Below are 18,608 nucleotides of genomic sequence, written 5' to 3'. Positions count from 1 at the left end.
GCTAGGAAGAACTGTGCCATTTTTATGTGCTTTGAACACATCTTTTTACCGTCTGTGCCTGCAGGTGGTTTGAAGTGTCCTGTTTGCAGCTTTGTGTATGGTACCAAATGGGAGTTCAACAGACACTTGAAGAACAAACATGGCTTGAAGGTGGTGGAAATTGATGGAGACCCCAAGTGGGAGGTAACTTTCTAAATTACGGTATTGATCTTGGCATTTCTAAACACAGATGCCACCCAGGCAAACCCAAGTACTGGGAATGGACAGCCAAACTTCAGAGCATTGGGTTTGGTGCCTGGGAAATTTCTGAAACCTTTTCACATCGCATCTTTGGATATAGTTGGGTGGGATCTGGATGAGAATCCATGCATGTGAATTTTTATTCTGAATAAGAGTATTGGTTCTTTGAACGTTTGCACTGACCTCATTGACCTTTATACTTCTCATATTCAGAAATCTAGATTCTTAGATGTTGCATCTGAAATAAGAATGGAATGCAAGGAGTCTATTGCCATGTTCACTGTGAAAATTGGGAAGGGCCCCACTTAATTGATTCCACATGCTGCTCTCCCTCTGTTGAAGGCCTGTGCTCCTACCTGCCACCTTTGCTTTTCCCCTGAGTAGTTGAAAGCAGTTAGAGCCAGCCGTCATTGCTCTTTTCAAATACCATGAGCTAATGGCAGTTCCTTAAGACATAGCTTCTTAGTGTCAGCAATATTGACATTTGAATCTGGATAATTCTTGGTTGTGGGGGCCTTTCCTGTGCCTTATAAGATGTTTGGTGCATTCCTGCTTACTTTCCACTTGAAACCAGTAGTATCACTCTTTTTCCTCTGGCTACCATTAAGATAAACAGCAGACATTGCTAATGTTCATTGTTCTCTGGTAGTCTGTGTCAGCCCCGGCTGATATGAGGACTTCATTGAGCATTCATTGGTTAGGAGTAAGGGCTTTGAAACAAAATCCACAACACATGAAAGTAATAAAACATCATGACAGTGTAGGATTCTGGAATGACAAGGAAGAGTGGTTCACTGGGAGGGAATATGTTAATATAATCCATCATGATAATGGAACTAGGGAGAAAAATGAAATAATCCTCTTCACAGATGCAGAAAAGGCATAAGGCGAAATTCAATATTCACTGATTAAAAACAGATGATAAAGTAAGAACCTGATGGATGTGTCCTTAAGATGATAAAAATATGTGTGTCTCAGCCCAAAAGCCAGTGTTTTCCTTCATTGGGAAGCAACTGGAGGGTTTGCTCTGACGTCAGAAACAAGACAGGAATGCTCAGCAACCCTACTAGCCATTAACAGGCTATGGGCAACATCTGCCAGTGTCGGTAGAAAGTGCAAAGTAAATACAACCAGAATCCCAAGGGAAGAAATAAAAATATTTCTGTTTGCATATGATGGGTTTATATTTTTGGAAAATTCTAAAGAATGAATGAGAAACTACTACAGACAATAAACAGAAAATTAAAAGATCAGTAACAATAATTAATAGCATATATTCACACATGTATACATGTACATGTATAGATAAGTATGTGCATATATGTGTTTATGTGCATATATATAATCAGAAAAAATACCCTTCACCCCTTCTGTCCATTCTTCTTCCATTAGACTACTTATTCCAAACAAACCCAAACTAAACTATCCACTTACTTTGCGACAATGCTGTAACAGTAAAAACACTGCTGAAAATCTGAATTTTGCTGGGTAGCCCCATTGTGTGTTCCACAAAAATGTACTTTCTTTCCTTATACACTCACAATCTTCGTCCTTCCCCAAACTTCAATCATTTCCTCTTAAAAAAAAAAAAAAAAAAAAAAAAATATATATATATATATATATATATATATATATTCAGATAGAAGATAGACAGGAAGCAAAGACGCCATTTATTATAGGAAACAGAAAAACAGAAATCAATGCATAAATCTATACATGGAAAGCCATAAAACACTCCTTGGAGACCTAAACTTGGAGTTGAACAAATGAACAGGTGTCCATCACAAATAGCATATAAGATGTTAATACTCCTAAAGGTCATTCATAAGATGATATATCAATGTAATATGGTATCATTAGATTTTAGATGATAGATCAATGTAATATAATATCATTAGTTTTTTTTTCTGGAGCTAATCAGCTTGATTTCTGAAGTTACGTTGGGAGAATAATTAGGAATATTTAAGAAATCCTTAGAAAACTGACAGTGGTAGGAGAATGCTATAGGATATCAAAACATGTTATGAAAACTCTACAACTAGGACATTGTGAGTTTGTGCATGAAGAGGTCCTAATGAAGTAGAATAGAAAAGTCAAAGAAGTCCCAATGCTATGTGGAAGTTTAGTGTAATGTAAAGATGGTATTTATTATTGGTAGAAGAAACATAGGGTTCTAGTGAGCCATGTTGAGTAGCTAAATAGCCACAAAGAAAAAGAAAGTTGGATCTGTTTCTCAAAACTTAGATAAGACAAATTTCAAAAGGATCAGGGACTTAAATGTAAAAATAGTGGTGTTTTACAAATGTTAGATTAAATCATGACTGAATTCACCTGTAAAATCTGAAGAACTTTCTTAATTACAATTCACACTGTAGATTCAGCAATGGAAAGATTGAAAAAAATTAACCACATAAAATACTAAACAGTTTTTTAGAAAAGAACTGAAACAAAAAGATGAAAGATAAAAAATATTTTCAGTAATATCGTAGAAAAAGAATATCATCTTTCTATAAGAGACCTCAAAATACACTGATAAAAATTCAACAGCCCAATAGAAGAATGGGCATGAAATGAGAAAGATTCATGGAAATAAATGCAAATAACCTCCACGCAGAATAAACAAAATATTAATTAAAACTAGACTGAGATAGAACTTCTCACTTGTTAGACTGATAGGAATCCAAACGTTTGACATTATCCCTGTTGGAGAAGCTGTGAGAAAATATACTCTACCCCTGAGAAGGGGATAGCAGTATGCAACAAAATTATATATGCATTTGTGTGTTCATTTACCAGACTATACTACTGGTAGGGAACCACCTTCGAGTCACACTGTCAAAATGGGAAAAAGTCTCTGTGAAAGGCTATATGTCCAGCACATGGCTATAAACAATTCAGTGTCCACCAGCCAGAGACTGGACAGCTATGCAATTGTGAGAAGGAAGAAAGGTGCCCCTGGCTGGTTCCATGGGGTGTCTCTGGGGTGGACTGTTACATGAAAAAGTGTCCTGAAGAATAGTGAGGCTGTTTTGTTAGTATTTTTTAAAAAGAGAGTGTCAGCCAGGTGTGGTGGCTCATATCTGTAAGCCCAGCACTCCAGGAGACTGAGGCAAGAGGGTAGCAAGTTCAGGCTGAGCCTGCATAGCTTAATATGTTAATGAGCTTAATGTGTTTTGACCCTGTCTCAAAATTAAAATAAATAAATAAATAAAAAGGGTGGTAGATGTAGCTTATATGAAGGCCCTGGATTCAATCCCCAGTAATACCAAAGGAGGAAAAAAAGTATAGGTGGCACATGAATCAACTTGCATCACAGATGAATGATATGGTCACCCTGAACTTGGTGGGAAGAATGAGGCTGATTTAGGCAACAGTGGAAAATAGTGTTTTGCCGGATACTGTAAGGCCAAAGAAAGAGTTGTAGATGAGATCTGGTTAGTAAAAGTGTTTTTCACAGTAAAGTGGGTCATTCAGGAGGTAGGAGTTCGGGCTGCCATTGGGCTGTCAGGAATGCCTTGCAAAGAGTGCTGTCATTCCTAAAAGTGATTATGACAAGTGGTTATGACACTGGAGTGAGAGGAGCTATGACATTCAAGGTGTGTCCTACCTATCCTTTTGCAGGCAAAGACATAGCTCACGTCCAGTGCTAGTTAATATGTTACTAATGGTACTTAAAAGTGGAAATGCCACCTCTGCTTTTTGTTAATTTCTGCATTTATCAAGTAGTTATCGAGTCTACTATATGTCAAGCTGGAAACATCTAAATGAAATTGCTTGGTTAGTTGTAAAAGGACAATTACATGCTACTGTGAACCTCAGACCTCAATGTCAGCTACTGATGAGTTCTTATAGTGCATAACTTTGGCTACTATAAACTTCAAAGTCCTGCTTTCCCTTCTCTTTATTGGTGATATTCATGTTTCCCTTGCATTTCTCAGCCCTAATAGAAAGAGCTCATCATTAATATCTAATTCTATGAAAATTCTGACCCACTGCTTCGCTAGGTTTGAGGCACCTGTGAATGTCACTTCAACTTCTACAAGTTGATAGTTACCAAATACATTTCTTGTAATCATTATGGTTTATTGTATCCTTCATTACAAATAAGAATGGCATGAATGGCTAAGATTTACTGGACTCTTACCATGTGCCAAGACCTGTGCTTTTACATGCTGTATAATTACCCACCCTCTTTCTTTCCTCTGCTCCTTTCTACCATCAGCTGCTCCATAGCCCATGGCACAAGGCCCCAGTGTAAGAGGCAGTGTTGGTAGCAGTGGGAGGAGACAGAGAAGCCTTTAGAAGTGCATGTTTGAGAACATCTGAGCTTGCACATTTCTGATTATGAACAGCGTACTCTGCTCCCTGCTGCAGGAATGGGTATCACTAAATCTGATTTTACAAAGTTTTGGTTCTTGCAAAGAGGTGATTTCTCTGTGGGGCATGTATTTATTGGAGCAGCTGGTTTCTTGGGGTAGGGTGGTGCCAGGTAAATGAGGTACTATAAGTGGTTACTTTCTTCTGTGCATTTGTCTTAATACATTATCCTGGAACCTCTGGGTAACTGTTGGTCTTCCAAATGGCCACTTAGGTGTTATGTTTGTATTTAGCCAGCAGCAGAAACTGCTGAGGAGCCCTCCACGCAGTATCTCCACATCACAGAGGCTGAAGAAGATGTTCAGGGCACTCAGGCAGCTGTGGCTGCACTCCAGGACCTGAGATACACCTCTGAGAGCGGTGAGGACACACCTGTCTTTGAGACCTCAGAGCTGGCCTTTTTATATTAATGAATGAATGTATGAATGAATGAATGGTATTCGCCACTCAACTCACATCAAAGCCCGTGACCTAGCATTCATAGTGCAAGAACAGGCCTGTTGTCAGGTCCCAGGATCTCTGTCTCTGGAAATGGTCCAGAATAGTCCTGGCAGGAGATATGCCTCATGACAGGGATGCAGGATTTTCCTATGACATAAACTTCATTCCCAGAACAGCGTGTGAGAGGAGTAGATCTCACTGTTCACACTTCACAGCTATGCAGGTGACTTGCATTGCTGGTGGTAGATGGAGTGGGGAATGCCCAGGCCCACTTTTGGTGGTGCAGCTGGCCATGGAGCCTGGCTCTCAACTTCTCAGGGCATGGTCCCTGTTGCATGCTTTCTTGTGTTCATCCATTCCAGGGGCTCATCCCTTGGCCCATAGGGTCCTGGCAGACAGTATCAGGTGGCAGTGGTGACTGAGGCTGTGGTGTGCTCTGGGTCCCATTACAGACCACCTCTAATCCAGGGCTACTGACCACATTCACGTGTCCCACATCACTCAATCCCCACCCCACAATCTTCCCCAAAGGCCCAGCCAGGATTTCTACATCAAATGTGATGAATTTTAAATTTTCCATAAATTCAAAACCAAGCTCTACTAGTCTAGTGGTAGTCCATCATTATGCTTGGAAACCAGTTTTTCTGATGATGTGTGAATACAAGTTAATGTTACATTCCACAGCTTCATCTATATTTGGAGGTGGAGATTAAGCAAGTGGGATTAAAAGATCAGCACTTGGTGAGTCCAATGCTGTAGGATGTAGGATTCAGGAAAACACCGTTTCCACCCAATTCTTAAATTCCCCAATGGTAGGTCGGAAGAAAGCTGCACCACAGCTCCTAAAGACCAGTCGGTTTAGAGAGATGAATGGGCAGGACTGGACCCACTGCACACTCAGCTGGAGGGAATTCAGAGACAGAGCCTGCATTGCTACAGACAAGAGTGGCCTGGGCTGTTAAGAGCAGCTGCCAGCCTAAGATCCTGCTTCAGTGTGTTTCCTTCCTCTGTGTTCAGTAATTCTTCAAGACGTGCAAAACATAGCCTGTCTTCATCCCATAAAATCAATACACGCACACTCATTCCCATGTGCACACATGATTTATAAGGCCCTCTGGTGTCTCACAAGCCCTTAAAACACATCTCAAACTTTGCATGCAGCTCAGAAGGCCAAACCCTCCTGCTCCGGTGCCTAGCTGCCCAAGCTGCCCTGTCTCTTGCTTCCCACCCCAGGGTGTGGTTCTCAGCACTGGCTGCATTCCTCACCTGGGTGCTCCAGTGTCTTGGGATAATGGTTTGGCCCCTTCCTCCCCATATCATTTTCTCTGTCCATCTGATCCCCACCTCCAGCACTCAGATTGTGTGTCTTCTACTGGGAACCCACCTCACTTTCTTACAGTATTACCTGACTGCCCTGCTGATATGGAATCTAGCAGGCTACAGGTGACCTAATGGTTTGCTTACATTTGTGTCTCAGGAGCCTGTGAGCCCAGAAAGAAGCAGAGAGGGAGGTCGTGTGAGGTCTTGCCTGTAGGAACGACAGTTCTGCTGACTCTTAGGGCTTAGTAAGTGGTCAGTGAGGGAGTGAGTGGATGAGGAGTTGGCATCTAACCTCACTGTATTTTATAGGTAAATATTTTAGTCTTTTGATGCTGGGATTGCTTGGCTGCAAGGCCCGTGTGAGTCATCTGCTGCAAGGGGCATGTGTGGCTGTGGGAAGAGGGTACCAGGGGTGCATTATGAATACTAAAACTTTGGTTTGCAAGCACAATTTGTTCCAGAAATATACTTGCAATCTAAAACACTTGCACATCAAAGCGAATTTCCCCAGAAGAAATAATGCAAACTCAGATGATTCATTCCACAACCTCAAAATATTAATATGAAAATGATCACAATACTGTAATATAACACAGAATAATAAAATACCACATATAAACAGAAACAAATTAACCTATACTTACCTTTGAAAACCTTCATGGCTGGTGTGAAAGAGACGAGAGAAGGGTTACTGTGTAGGATGACTTTTGCTATCACTAACAGAATCACTGCTGTCTATTGGCTCAGTGGAATCTCTTCTTTTTCGTGCAGACTTAACAAGGCACCTATCCAGTGACACTTGCTTTCGCCTCATTTTGAGGATTTCACAGGAGTGTGGCATTGTCATTAAACAGCTTCATTGCCTACACTGCTACAGCCTTATGCAGATGGTGCTTTTCTATACAATTTGCACTGTTTCTGTAGGAATCTCTCAAAGCCCCAAGCAACCTGTATGGAGGTGGCACTGTGACCCTATCCCCATTTCACTGACTGTCAATTGGGCACAAAAGCAAAGGGACTTGCCTCTGGCCATTGAGACAATTACGTCACAAAGCCAGAATTTAAGCCCCGATGTTCTGAATCCCAGCTTGAAGACACAAGACTGTCCCTCACAGTGTCACTCCTGAAGGTATCAGATTTTATCAGATTTTACACATCTCTCAAATCTCATTTGAAGTGAGGAATGCCTCCAACTTTTTCCTCCTCTTCTCTGCAGATAGGATCTCTTCCATAACTTTTTGCTATTGGGAGATGATCATCCGTAATCCCAAAATCCCCAGGGGATGAAAACTAACAAAGACTTCATGACCTTATGCCAGTGTGGATACCAAGCAATAATCTCCCTGTTAGTGAATTAGTGATCAGGGTTAGGGTGTGTTCGGGAGGCTACAGGTGGCCAAGCAGATAATGAGAGCAGCAGGATGTTCTGAGGTGCTGCCCGTAGTTGTGGAGCCCTGTTGTTTGACGTGATTAAAGCAGAAGCCCAAGCTTAAATGGGTCTGGAGTTTGCAAGCCCCTTGGTTGGATCATTGAGATATCTTTGGATGTTTTTGCCCATCTCCTGTGTAATTTACCTGACACACTTTCCGTGACCACCTGCCATGTGCTCTGGAGAAATCAGCTCTGCATCTATGTCAGCTGATACCTTCAGGAGTGACACTGTGAGGGACAGTCTTGTGTCTTCAAGCTGGGATTCAGAACATTGGGGCTTAAATTCTGGCTTTGTGACGTAATTGCCTCAATGGCCAGAGGCAAGTCCCTTTGCTTTTGTGCCCAACTGACAGTCAGTGAAATGGGGATAGCGTCACAGTGCCACCTCCATACAGGTTGCTTGGGGCTTTGAGAGGTTCCTACAGAAAATGCTTGTTAAGCCATAAAGTAACATACAGATTATTTTTCTTGTTGGAATAAGTGATTACTAAGAACCCGTATGTCCTCTGGGAAAGGAATCACTCTAGGGAAGCCAGACTGATTTTACAATGGATGCTTCTCAGCTCAGTGGCCTTGATGGTCTCCTGTTTGCTTCTTCCTCCCAAGGTGACCGCCTCGACCCCACAGCTGTGAACATTCTACAGCAGATCATCGAGCTGGGCACCGAGACTCATGATGCCACTGCTGTAGCCTCAGTAGTTGCCATGGCACCTGGGACAGTGACTGTGGTAAAACAGGTAAAACCCTTGTGCTCTGACACACTGTCGCCTCCTGCCACTGTGCAGCCCCTGCCCTCCCCTTATGTTTCCAGGACTTTGCTTACGGTAGATTTGCAGTGAAATTGGTCTAGTCTGTCACATTTTCTTCTGCCTTAGCTTATTATGGAACTGCTCCATGTATGGGGATGTGTTTGGGGAAGAGGTATAGGATATTTATCAAACACTCTGGAAACTCTTCATCTTCTTTTCAAAGAATCTAAGAATGCAAATGAGCAGGACATGGACGCACATCTATGGTGGAAAGCAACCCTTGTTTTTTCCTGAGACCCCACCAAGAAGATTAGCAGGACATGAGGACAGCCAGTCCATGAGTATTTCCCCATGGACTACCTGAGTAAACATCATCTCTTCAGATCCTACACAGAATAGGAAGAGAATGATCGGTTGTAAAGGAGGCTGCTCTACTAATTGAATAGTAGTCCTGTTTGGCTCATTTCGTCTTCTGTCCTCAACAAGGACTCACCCACCATCTGTTAGAATGCAGCGTGTTTGATAATTACAGCATCTTTTCTATCTGTTTGTACCTGTCTCTCCATCTACTGTCTCCCACTTCATTTTATGAAAGAGCTTAGCTGGCTTACACAAGTACTTTAAAGACAGAAAATAAAAGCAACAAACACATCAGAACCAGGGAAATATATAATTTAGAATCAAAGTCCAAGTTCATGAAGAAAGTTGTAGTGAAGGCCATAGAGTTTCACACAGTTATCCATTCTTTCAGTGACTTATTCACCAGGTATTTATTGAGTATGGTACCTACTGTTGTCCGGCAGGGTTCTGCTTGATGGATTCCAAGAGGAAACCATTGTCTGCTGTCATAGTGGTCACTTCAACTGGGTGTAAGGGTAAAACATGATGTAAAGGTTGGCAAATGGTGAACAAGTACAGGGGACAGAAAGGGGTGTGGGGCTGAGGAGTGTGGGCTGGTGCTGTTTTATAAAGGGTTATCAGAGACTTCAGTGACTTTTGAGAAGAGATCTGAAAGAGGTGTGTGCTACCCAGATTTGAGCATAAATCTGATACTGCCTTGTGTAACTGAAAACAAGAAGGAAACAGGAAACACTTCACTTAGAGGATGGGTAAGCTTGGCCTTAAAAACAAACACGGCTCTCCAGTGTGAACCCTCAAGTGCTGTGTTCCCAGTGGCCTGCCTTTGATGAGTCAGGAGTGGATGTCCAGTGCTATCATCATAACTTGCCCCTAGGTGGCCTAAGGCACAACTCAAAGTGTAAAATGTAGCCCAGGTAAGTCTCTGGGGTGACTGGAACATTCTGGCTCAGCTCTGGATATTATGATCTGTGCTCAAGACTCAAGTCTATCCACGGAAATGTTGGGATTGTGTGTTCTGTGCACCCTCCTTCATAGTATGGTGTTTTTCTAGGTCTTGGATGGAGGTTGGACAATAGGCAGGTAGGTGTTCCAGTCTGCTATGACCTGGTATTCTGCAGTGGTTGAGAATAAACCGTATACTTCCAAGCTAAATAGATTTTACCTTTTCTTGGTGTTCACTGGCCCGCAATCTTCAGACTGTCTTATAAATCTCTTCTGAAACTTCTCCCTTGCATCTTGACACATGGAGTCCACAGCTAGACCTGGTACTTCAGGAAAGGTCTAATTGGGACAGAATCAGGAGGAATTTGGATGTTTCCTACTTGCTAAATCTTCTTGAGGTACAGGAAGGTGCTACTGATGGTGATTTGTGTCTTCTTCCTCCAAGCAGGATTGATTTGCTGCTCCTGGTGATTTATTGAGCATCACAGGCAATGCAGTGATACATTAGGTCGCAGGTTTAGGATGCAGCTTAGATATGCTTCCGGGCATTAGACTGATGGCTCGACAGGGAATGAAGCAGATAAGCATCCCATACAACCACTGTAAACAAGGGAAACGTGTTTGCAGGAGGCAGAAACACTGGCACCCTTGAGAGAATCTTTTTCTTATTGTGAACAGAAGGCTAACTGTGGTGCTGTTGAGCACAGCTGTGAAGAACTGCCTCTGGAAACTTCCCCAAGAAGGCATGTGTCCTAGTCATTATCTTGTCAGCCTGGCCCAGTCCTAGCTCACCATGGCCATTGATATGTGGTTGACAGGAAGGCAGATGGGTGGAATGAGTAGACATTCAACTCCCATGCTTGTATCATCCACCCCTATAGCAAAGGAATTAAAATGTTTCAGACTCTCTCAGGTAAAAGAATGCTGTCTGATTTCAATGGTCCCATCACTTAAATTGAAATATAGCTGACTGTATTAGATACATTGATTTCCATTTTTCTTTTCATTAACTCTAGTTTAGGACTTTACAGTCGTGAACCACTGAAATGTGAGCCCCAGCGTACCTGCTAAAGAGCAATAATTTTTCTCCTTCACTATGTGGGGAGTATATAGCCTTGATGTTGGGGACTTCCTCTTGCCCCAGACAAAGACATCATAGACATTTTAAATAGTTGCTCCATAAATACTTATTAATAGACTTAACTACATTGTAGGTTTCATGATCTTATTCTCTAATTATATCTATAAGTTAATACTACGGAGAAGAGAGCAAACCTCATCTTAAAGATCATGATGTGATACTGTAGAGAATAAACTGTAAAATTACTATTAGAATAGCATATTTTGAGGTCTTCTAAAATTTTCTATTTGTAACATCTTCCACTGGGCCAAAAAAAAAATTTTAGATTGTACCTGAGTTAGTTCTTGGTGTTAAAAATGTCAGGACTTATTTTCCATACAAGCAAATAGTTGTATGGTCTGTTTATCATTTTATCTTTTTTCATGATACATGAATGTTAATTGAAAAGAGTCTCTCATGTCAAAATTCATCATTGGTAATTAAACGTAATTAACCCCAAATCTTCAAGTTTTCGGTTTCTGGGATGAAAATAATGGTAGGTAACGGTAGGTGGACAGTGCTGGGAAACAAAGAGCTGATAAGAAGCTGTTTATTTCTTTGTTTTCGTCTTGCTTTTTAGCCCTTCTGACTTCTCTATGGAACCCAAAAATATGTCCTCCACAGTTCTCCAGCACTTCTCCCTTCTCAACTATCAGCATTAAAAATATAGGATCTGCTAGCATTGAGAAATGTGGAGAAGAAGAATCTTGGCCCACCTGTCCTCAGCCTAGCAGGCATTCACACATGAGAACCATGGGGAGTGACTAAGCATGCCTTTGCTAAGACCAGACACTTTTCATTCTATAGCTTGGTTTCTTTCTTTTGCTTTCTTTTCTTCCATGAGGTTTTATGTAGAGGAAATTTACATATTTGATTAATAAAACTGCCTAAGTTGGATGTAGACCTGTCAGCATAGGAAATACTATCATGAGTGTCTGAGTCACAACTAGTTTAAAGGAAAACTTTAGAGAATAGCGTCAGCAGTTGTCACCATTGGCTCATGGCTGACATTATTCTGTGCTGTCCTTATGGATTACATCTTGTTTAGACTGCTTTGTTGACTTACTCATTGAGCGGGCACTGACTGTGCAGCTGCAGTGTGTTTACTCCCTGGATGGAATTCCAACTGCTGCTGTCACAGTGTCCACAAAATAAATGGTTTAAGCACCACTGTATATTACTTCCAACTCTGGAAAGTCTGGGCTGGATTTCCTTGTGTGAAAATCAAGTATGAACAGAACTACATCCCTCTGGAAAATATTCCTTCTTTGACTTTTCTGGTATATAGTGGCCAGACGCATTCTTGCTTTGTGGTTCGCTTCCTGCTTCTGCAAAGCCCAGTAGGGGCAGTTTGAGTTCTCATGTCTATCACTCTGGCTTCTGTTTTCACAGTCAGATCATCTGCTCTGACTCTGACTCTCTGCCTCCTACTTCTTAGCACCCCTTTCATTACCTGGGACTTAACTTGGTAGTCCTGGATTATTTGTCCAAAGTAATCCCTGTCACAAGATCCTTAATGCAATCTTACCTGCAAAGTTCCTTTGTCGTGGCAGGTAACATATTTGTAAGCCTTAGGGATTAGGACATGGCCACTTTGTGGGGAGGTGTTATTTATTTCCCATACAGGGCTACAGAGTTAAGACAGTTTCAGCTCTCAGGAGACAGATAGTCTAGCAAGGAAAATTAAAATTGTTTATCTTTTCATTCAGCAAGTACTACCTGAGCTACTCCTACCAGCTAGACGCTGTTCTTGGCACTTGGGATATTTCAGTGAGCAAATAAGATGAGTGATCTGGCTGAAGAGCTGATGTGTGATTTAAAAGATAGCTAATCCAGTGCACCTGATAAGTAAGTAAATCATCATAGTGTGTGGGAGGTGAAAAGTGCCATGGAAAAAGGGAGTAAAATACAGACTTTAAACAAGCATTTTCAATAGAAGATTATGATTGCTTCAGCAGAGGAGACCCAGTGTCCCAGCAGCACTAGGGAAAGAGCCAGAGGTTGCCCAGTGGGAGACTGAAGTGGGTGTAGGTGCTGGCAAGGAGGCCTTCATGGATGTTCTGGTGCTTGCATCGAGCCTCTACAGCATGGAGTTAAGTGGGGACAGGACCCCAGGCTGAGGTGGGAGAGAAGCTGGTGATCAGTGCTGGGTGACTGGGGGAAGAGGAGATGAAGGGAAACATTCCCCTTATTGGGAAAGATCTTCCCTGCTGTAACTGTGGGCCCAGAATTCCAAGCCCCAGAAACACCTCTGCTTAGTCTCTCCCTTCAGGCTGCTCCAAGTCCAAGCAGCCTGTGGCCTTATGTCACATCTCAGAGCAAGGTGACCTTTGGCATCCTGACCTGTGCTGCTTTCTTGAGTCATGTTGGTGGTTTTAGCAAATCACACTGTTGGGGTTCTTCTGTGACAGAGCTCAGAGAGCTGAGATGCCCTGAACATTTCGGCTGCTGTCATGTGGCAGGAGAGTTGCGCCTCTCTCAAGAGCTCCACTGACATCATCATTGCCTTTGGTCTCTGGGCCACCAAGCCAGCAGATGTTCTGGGACATCTCATAATGACAACCATCCTGCTGCTAAGCCTCAGGTGACTTACCTGGGGGCCTTTCTGATAATCCAAGCTTCTTCAGAAGTTTCTGTTGCTTTTTAGTGTGGAAGTTTTACCCCTAAATAGCCGATAAGCATTCTGGGTACATTATGTGATGTCGATGGACCCTTGGAATGGAGGGAGATCTTTGAGCTGCAAGTGAAGTGGAATCGATCATTCATTCATTGTGTCACCTTTAAAAAAAACCTTTCCGGGGCTGGGGATTTAGCTCAGCAGCAAAGCGCCTGCCTGGCAAGTGCAAGGTCGTGAGTTCGGTTCCTGGTACCAGAGAAAAACCAGAAAAAAAACCTTTCCACCCAAGTGCCATATGTGAACTAATCAGGACCTACTCCTGTATATGACCTGACAAAGTTTAGCCGGCTTGAGTCTATCACGGCATGTACTTTGTCAAACCTCCTTCCTGTGATCCTTTCCCATTGCCACTTTGCAGAGACCTGATGAGAAAGCATGTTGTATTAGTGAGAGTGATGTAGAGACATAGAACCAACAGGGTGTGTGTGTGTGTGTGTGTGTGTGTGTGTGTGTGTGTGTGTGTGTGTGTATAAAATAAGGAATTGGTTCACGTGATCATGGAGGCAGACACATCCCAAGGTCTGCAGTGGGCATCCTGGTAGTCCAAAAGAACCATTGGTGTCCTTTTAGTCTGAATGCCAGCAGGCTTGAGACTAGGAAGAGCCCATATTTCAGCTTGAGAACAAAGGCAGGGAAAGAAAGCAGTATGCCAGCTCAAAGGCCCTTGGGCAGAAAGAACTCCCTTATTTGGAGGAAGGTGTTGGCTTCCCATCATTATAATGAAATACCTGATACAGGCTCCTTGTTGACACAGAGAGAGGTCTAGAGTCCCAGACTAGATGGACCAGCTGGTTTGGTCTCTGAAGAGGGTAGCTGATGATGGTACATAATGGTGGAAGTGTATATAGAAGCCAATGGTCCCCTCTTGAGCCAGAGTGGGGAGAGAGAGACCACAGTCCCACAGTTGCCCTTAATGACTCTGGTAACTCAAGGACCTCTCTCCCCCTAGACTGTACCTCCTATAGGTTCCACCACCTCCCAGGAGCACCACCTGCTGACCTAACTTTCAGTCCTTTGAGGGACATCCAAACCGTAGCAGAAGCTCGGCCTTTTTATTGTTAGGCTCACCAACTGATGCCCACCCACAAGACAGGGAGGTCTTCTGTAACTCAGTCTGGCACTGTGATATTATTCTTACCGCAGACACCCTCACAGCCACACCTACTATAATATGTAACCAAATTTCCGGGTATTCAGTGGCCATTCTAATTGATCCATCACATGTACACACATGCGCATTTCAGAATGAAGGTCTCTGTCAGTGAAATGTTGTTATTTTCTCTAAGGGTGAAATTCTCTAGTGTCCTGGAGATGATCTTGATGGATAGCTTCCGTGGCCACTCACTAGCTTTAGGAATGCACATGTATGTTGATAGAGCTGTATTTCTATTATAGTTGGTATTTTGGCTCAGGGTTGACAAACTTTCTCTGTTCTATGGGTCCTTGAGAGAGTCACATTGATGCCACCACAGCCAGGGGTCCCCCAAAGAGCCCTAGCACCCTGCTACAATCCCCGTGGTTATTGGTATCAAAACTGCTTTCCATAAGAGTGCACATTTATATTGAGCATAACAGTTAGCAGTACTCTATGCCTCTGTCCATGAGGAGCATCTCACCTGTAGCCGAGGACTTATTGCCCATCTTATGTGGAGAAAAATATCCCACCCACCACCCACTTGTCCCCGCTCTCTCTTTGCCCCTTAATCACTGCTCTTCTTTGTATTGTTTTCTTTCTATGTGAGAGATGCTTCTGCCCTGCCTGTGCCTCCTGCCTTTGTAGCAGGGAACACCAGAAGATGTAGATAAAGACTCTGACCTGCAGGCATCCGCCCCCTTCCCTATGGAGACCCTCAGTTTGGCAAGGCAAAAATTCAGCCCCTGCATCTCCTTTGCAATCCCAGTGCTCCTCCCACATGCTGAGCTGTTGATTTGCCAAAAGAAAAGGAAAAAAAAAACAGCTGTTGTGGTTTGACTGTCCCCTCAACAGCCCATGCTGAAACTTAATTGCCATTGTAACAGTATGGAGCAGAGAGAGCTTTGAAGAGGTGATTAGATCACCCTCAGGAAGGGATTAAGGGCCCCTCCCCCTCCCTTCCCTTCCTCTCTACCTCTTCCTTTCCCTCTCTGATGTGTGCCTGCATGCCCTTCTGTCATGTTATAATGCATCAAGAAGATTCTCAACAGATGAGGCCTCTTGATCTGAGACTTCTAAGCTCTTAGAACTGTGAGCCAAGTGAAATTTTATTATTTATAATTTATCCAAACTATAGCATTCTTTTATAGCTGCAGGAAATAGGCTAAGAAGGCAGGATTCACAGCTTCGATGCAAATAACCCCAAAATGACCCACCTTCTTCCACTGCTCCTCCATGCTATTTGTTGCCCGTGGGTGGGTCACGTGTGGTTGACCCCAGGGGGCTGGGGTTGAAGCCAAGAGCAGGCGCTGGGTGGTCTCTGTGCAGAGCTGAGTCCAAGGGGCCATTCCAGTACTTGTGGGAAGACAGGCAGCAGTGGAGTTGCTTTCTGTTATTTGCAGTTCATTGTTTTTGCAAGGAAATGTAATCTACCTGCACCAGTTGCCTGTTGGCAAGGAAGTGTGTGTCCACTCTGTCCTGTTAGAACTCAAAGCCTCTGAGTAACTTTCTCCATATGGATGGGGGTGTCTTCTGGGCAGAAGCCTCTTTGCAGGGGGATTAAGGGTAGCCAGTGGTTTGAGAGAGGCTTGGGCCTTGGGAGCTGCCAGAAGGGCTAGTGTAGAGCTGGCCTCTCCCACTGGGGGATAATGATGAGCATGTCATAAGACTGTGGCAGTGTAAGGGGGAGGGGGATATGGACAAGGCTGCACCATTTACTTTCACTGTTACTTTATAAAGTCTTGCTGTTGTGTTCATTTTGTTGTAACTATGTAGCCAGAGACTTGGGGAAGTACCCTTGGAAGACCATAGGCCATCAGTATTATCTTAAAGTGGGCCTAAATTGAGGTCTCTCCTCTTATCCTAACCACAAGTAGGACTCCCTGTTTGAAACCCTTCCTCCTCCTCCTCTTCTTCCTCTTCCTCCTCTTCCTCCTCCTTTCTCTCCTTTTCTTTTTTTTTTTTTATTTGTCCGTTATCCATCTGACAAAAATAATTGGCGAGTTAATGGAATTTTACTTTTTTTTCCCCACAAGGCATTTTCTTGACATGTACTATAAACAATCTCTCCCTGACCTCAGGCCAGATGATGTGGTGGAGGTAAAAGGGGAGGGACTGGCAGACTTGTCTCCTGCTCTTGTCTCTTCCACTTTCCCTTCCAGTATCCATTTGACTTCATCGCCTGTTGCCTGGGAAAGGGTGCATCATAACAGCTGGTGATCCTCTTGTACCATAGGAATTCCCCATATCTTCATTTACATTGTTTCCTCTACTTTCCCATTGTGGTTTTTGGTCATTGTGTTAGCTCATCTAAAGAATTATCTCCAAAATATTAAGGAAAAAATGTATTATTATAGAATATTATATATGCTATAAAAAGAACTAATTGTAACTGTAATTTCTGTGTGCCATAACTGATTATATTTCCACTGGTCCTCACCGGGTGGTGGGATGTCACACCCACCCTACCTCTGCTGACTCAGTGGTATACTTATAGTGGTGATATATTCAGATTCCACTGGACAGCCATGCAAAGGGGTCCTATATGTCCTTTGCGGATAGTCAGATCCATTTCATTTCACCGGGGCATATGTATCCATGGTACTTTATTGGGTTAATAATATCCCTTAGTTATTGCAGACTGAACAGGCCCTCAGTCTCCCAAATGAGTATGTGGTGAAGGCTAAATAAAAAGAGGTGAATAAAATGATTTCAGGGCTCCAGGAGGATCAAAGCTTTCTCACAGAATTTGAGATTCTTTCAGGGCTAAGACCAAGACCTTTTCTGGGTGGCCTGTATTTATTTAGTTATCAGAAGAAGGGAGGGAAGTACTCAAGTAGGGTGGAACCACTCAAGGACTTCTCCAAGTAAGGTATTAAGTTAATTCACCCAGAAGTGAGATGCCTGAGGCTACACTCTTTATCCAGTTGAGGTTGGATTCACATGTCCTTGGATGTAATCTTGTCTTATCTTTTGAGGCTTTCTGGCTTCATCTGCCATTACAGGCCTTAGTAGAGATTAGTGACTCGTAGAGGTTCACTTACTATGAGTCCACTGCCTATTTCCAGACAAGGAGCCTAGGCCTTGGACAGACTCACAAGTAAACATGAAAAGCCAATTGGTTAACTTAATCCTGCTCAGGGCTGCTTCGTAGCAGTCTCCACCAGTACTTTTCAGGCTATTCAGTCATCTGATATTAGATGCCCATGCATAACATCAGGATTCCTAACTCACACCTACGTCCTAGGTTTAATTTTTATTGTCTGATTCCTACCTCTGTTGATCCATGTAAAATACTGAAGTTTCACTGATGACTTTTTACCCCTCATCATGGCCCTTATTGTGATAGTACTTTTCAACTGCACGTTTTGGTTGACTGATGATCATTGGCTCTTACCTAAGGAATTTTGCAGTAAATTTATTTGATCCAGGGGTTCTGCCAGCTTTAATTATATCAAGATACTAATTGTATGTGCAGATAGCCTCGTAAAGTACGCTCATACTTTTTATTCCTTATAGAACATTTATTCTGCTGTTGCTGAGTGGTGACCTTCAGCACATACATGCAGAGACAAAAGAAATTCAGGGTCTTGGCAATGAGTTACTTTCCCTTGTCACTTAATGCCACTTCTTGTTCTTCGTAGGCCTTCCCTAGTTATCCTTTAGCCATTTGAATCTTTTACTTTGTCTTAAACTTCTTTCAGAGATTTCTATTTCTGGTATAATTTCTGATGGCTGAAGTTCCAACTTGCATACTCTTTCAAAGCTCCTTTGTTATTTGCTGAGACCTCTCATGCCATAGTAGTTACTAGAAATTCT

The 18,608-nt window shown here is 42.8% G+C and overlaps 1 protein-coding gene across 7 annotated transcripts in view; it reads left to right on the top strand.

Moving 5' to 3' along the window:
• The window catches only part of Zfat (zinc finger and AT hook domain containing), a 289,108-nt gene that overhangs the window by 251,257 nt on the left and 19,243 nt on the right, over window positions 1-18,608 (top strand). For all 7 annotated transcript variants that reach the window (XM_013521342.1, XM_013521341.1, XM_013521339.1 and 4 more), the window contains 3 exons: window positions 65-183; window positions 4,851-4,977; window positions 8,416-8,546. In XM_013521342.1, the coding sequence (XP_013376796.1) occupies window positions 65-183; window positions 4,851-4,977; window positions 8,416-8,546 (377 nt within the window). The remainder of the gene's footprint in view (window positions 1-64; window positions 184-4,850; window positions 4,978-8,415; window positions 8,547-18,608) is intronic.

The sequence above is a fragment of the Chinchilla lanigera genome, unplaced genomic scaffold, assembly GCF_000276665.1.
Source record: "Chinchilla lanigera isolate Chin_1 unplaced genomic scaffold, ChiLan1.0 scaffold00060, whole genome shotgun sequence".
NCBI classification, from domain to species: Eukaryota; Metazoa; Chordata; class Mammalia; order Rodentia; family Chinchillidae; genus Chinchilla; species Chinchilla lanigera.
Note: the sequence above shows the minus strand (reverse complement) of the source record. Positions and strands in the feature narration are given on the sequence as shown.